General features: G+C 38.1%; 1 protein-coding gene across 1 annotated transcript; it reads right to left on the bottom strand.

Moving 5' to 3' along the window:
- Positions 1 to 389: 389 nt before the first annotated feature.
- LOC112638258 lies at positions 390 to 1,922 on the bottom strand. Its single transcript, XM_025409632.1, has 3 exons — positions 1,643 to 1,922; positions 940 to 1,528; positions 390 to 572 (listed from the first exon to the last, which is right to left on the bottom strand). Exons 2-3 carry the CDS (start codon positions 1,347 to 1,349, stop codon positions 569 to 571), a joined length of 414 nt encoding a protein of 137 aa, XP_025265417.1. The 5' UTR covers positions 1,350 to 1,528; positions 1,643 to 1,922; the 3' UTR covers positions 390 to 568.
- Positions 1,923 to 3,546: the final 1,624 nt, after the last annotated feature.

Raw genomic sequence — 3,546 nt, 5'->3', positions numbered from 1 at the left:
TTCCTTCGAAGGAAGAAATATTTCATATCGACCTTCTTCATTCATCTTAATGGTATGCTGAAAATTCTCTTTAACTTTTGCTTAGTGTGCATCATCTGTCTTTTTCAAGCTAGGATCCATAATACCCAGCGTATCCAGCTTCCACAAGTCGACAATGTTTTCCTGACATGTAAACATAGATACGACCATGAGTGTTGCGTCTTCCTTTTGCTGCGGTGAGTTGTCCACATTTCCAATTAAAGTCCATCCGAGTAACGTTTCTAGTGCTACGACTCCACATTTAAACTCTTTTCGTTTGCCTGTTAATAACTTTCCTGCGATATCCGCATGAATTAAGGGGGGGGTATGCTAATTTCGATGGAAAAATGGCATGTTTTTACGAATTTTTTTTGGCGAAACAGATAATGTTACTTTATTTATTCAATTTCCATGTAATAATACAACATTTGAAGAGTAGCTTGCTAAATTTTCATCGAAAAATATCGAAAAATACGCGAGTGACAACGAATTTCCGAAGGCGCTCCTAAAAAAAGTGGTTTGGCGGTGATCATCATAACTCGTAGTAGAATCATCTGAAACCAAAAAATAAAAATGCATTCGTTAAAGGAAATGTTTTTCGAGGTAACGCTGGGGGGAATTTTTTTTTTTGATTTTTTAATTTTTAGTGGCACTTTGAAGCCAAAATTCTGATTTTTGGTGCAAAAAATCGAGTTATTTGTTTTTGTAAAATTAACAATTTTTAACAAATCAAAAAAAGCTCCCAGGAATACCTGGTAAATGTTGTTACGAAGCAGTGTGCCAAGTTTTAGAACGATTGATCGAGTAGATTTTGAGTTATCGTGATCACGGACTTCGGAAAAGGCAAGTTCGAGAAAAACACTTTAAACTTTTGCACACTAAAAATCCCGAAATAAAAGTCGATAGTTCTTTTATACTCACACAGAATCGTCGATACCAGGTCCATACAGCAAGGCGCTTTCATCCAGAAGATCCAGAGCATCTTTTTGTGTTTGTCTCCGCGAAACTCTCCCTTCTTTACTGTCGTGAGCCGCCTTCTCGCCTCCTCTAGTAATTCGCAAATCGTCAACTTGTCGCGCCCATTCATGAGAACTAGGGCCTGTACCGATGTGCATCTCTTCCATGAAGGCCAACAGGGCAATAGAACCTTCATTAAAAGTGCAAGCAGCCACATTAGCTGCAATTTGTACGGTTGTAGAGGTTCCACTGTATGCCTTTGGAGAGATTTTCCATATTAGCTGATTGAGGCTTTCGTTATTGTTTTGTGTAAAACCTCCAAGACATCGCTGCAACAGTGCGTCCCTGCTCAAGTCCTCATAAATGGGCATCATGGCTTCCAGAACTTTATAGCTTCTATTTCAATAGCGGGACGATTTTTAATTTTTTTCGACGACGAGCTGCCAGCTGTTACTTCATCGTTTTTACGCTTTTGTGGCGGTATTATTTTTTTTGCTCGGTTCAAATACTTTTTGCCGTATTTACGATCATCTCTAGTCACTTTTCGAGGCATCTTTAATAATAACAAATACACTCACAAGTCAGTAACAGTTCAAACACAAACACAGTTCAAAATGCCCGAAAATTCAACGAACTCGAACGATAACAGTCAAATTTTTCGACTCACTTTCTACCGTTCAACACGACATACAGCGAGCAACTGATGTATATACCATGTTTTCAATGCTCACAAGGCTACCTGAAAAGATGCTTTCAGCAATAAAGGAATTTAGGGATTAGGAATGAATACAATAGAGTGCCACGTCAGCGCGCCGCACACCGGTCGAGCGGGTAGAGAAATACGGCTCGGAACAACGGTCCTTCAAGCGTTCATAACTTCTTTACTTTTGCTCCGATCGACTTGAAATTTTGACTGAATATTCTTGAGATGTTGCGCATTCATTTAAAAAAATTTAAAAAAAATTTTAAATAGCATACCCCCCCCTTAACACAACGATAGGTTCATCTTTTGTGTCGACATCGGTGAGTTGTATTCCTTCTAGTTGCACTTCCTGTAGTCTCGGCTTATAGAATGAATTTTCTCGCATATTTTTCTCTGACTTAATGCTACAAGGATATAAGAATAAGATCCGCCGATGTTGCTTATGCTAACTCGGTATTCTAGTAATGGACTTTAAGAATCTCCAAATAACATATGTACCATATGCTATTCGCCAATGACCTCAAATCCTATTTTCTCAGCATAATAGTCAAGAACATATGATCTATGTGAACCGTTATCAAAAATAGCTCTGACTATTTGTTCCTTACCTTGATTAAACAATTTCACACAAAGCGTCTGTAAAAATACTTCACTGGTAAGTGAAAAATTAGCAAGCGCAGATTGTTCTTTTATCTTGGAAAGTTCTTCTTCTTGATTAGCTTTTACAGAAGCATTTGATGCATTTGTATTACGATACAAAAGCAAAACATACCTCTTACCGCACCATGCGCATTTGCCTTTATATCTGCAATATTTATGACTGTGTCCCGCCTTTGCACAATAAAAACAAGCATTTTTAATTTTAACGATTTTGCATCTATCTTCATAGGACATCTTTTTAGCCTTTTCGAACGATGCACTTTCATGATCTAGATCACAAAATATACAAGAGTGTCTTGTCTTGTTTGGTTGCGAGAAGAATCGCAGCAGTAGCAATATCTTTCTGTTCATTCTTCACTTTCTTCTTGAATTTATCCTGATTAGTTGTAGCCTCAATGTTTAATCCAAAACCACTTATTGCCATAGCGATTCTTTCTTCGCTCATTACTAACGTCTGCAAAAATGACATTAGTTCATCTAGGCATTGCTTCGATGTAGAAGAATTAATCGCTTTCGTATTTCTCTGCCATACATGTAAGAGATTTTCTGGTAACGACAATTCAACCAAAGGATCGCAGCACACATATCTGTTGTGACTCCTAGCGACTCTAAAGCTCGTAATTGTGTTTCGAGTTTATCATAAATGTTCGATAAGAGAACATGACCACTTGTTTTTATTGACTGAGTTAATACTAACTTGAGCATCTCTCGGACGTATACCTCGACAAGTAGATCCTCTTTATAAAAACGTGATTTCAAGCTGGTAATAGCCTTATCGTAATTCGCCGTTTCGGCGGAAAACTGTTGACTAATATGCTCGCCTTGGAATCTTTCACCATTGCTTGTATCAGGTACTGAAATTTATCTTCTTTGGTTATATCCGGATCCTCATGAATGTGTTTGAACAAGTTCCTAAATTGCAACCACTCTTTGAGATCTCCACTAAATTTTGGCAATTGTATTTTTGGCAGTTTGAACGTACGCGCATTGTCACTAGGAACATGTGCTACTTGTCCCGCGTCCTGTGAAAAAAACATTGCTTGAATCGGATTAGTCGCATTACTTATTGCAATTTTCGCTCGCTGATATTTCGTTCTGTATTCATCCGCAGCATCAGATTCTTGCATGAGGTCTTCTTCGCTATAATCGTTATCGATCATAACCTCAAAAATCTTGCGATCAATTTCCTCGAGCTGGTCCGCTTTCTC

This window comes from Camponotus floridanus, unplaced genomic scaffold, assembly GCF_003227725.1.
Source record: "Camponotus floridanus strain SB8 unplaced genomic scaffold, Cflo_v7.5 scaffold274, whole genome shotgun sequence".
Lineage (NCBI taxonomy): Eukaryota > Metazoa > Arthropoda > Insecta > Hymenoptera > Formicidae > Camponotus > Camponotus floridanus.
This window is presented reverse-complemented; position numbering and strand designations above follow the sequence as displayed.

What these genes read in the sequence shown, in the direction of transcription:
- LOC112638258 (XM_025409632.1), bottom strand. Translation starts at nt 1,349, where the DNA reads ATGATGCCCATTTATGAGGACTTGAGCAGGGACGCACTGTTGCAGCGA.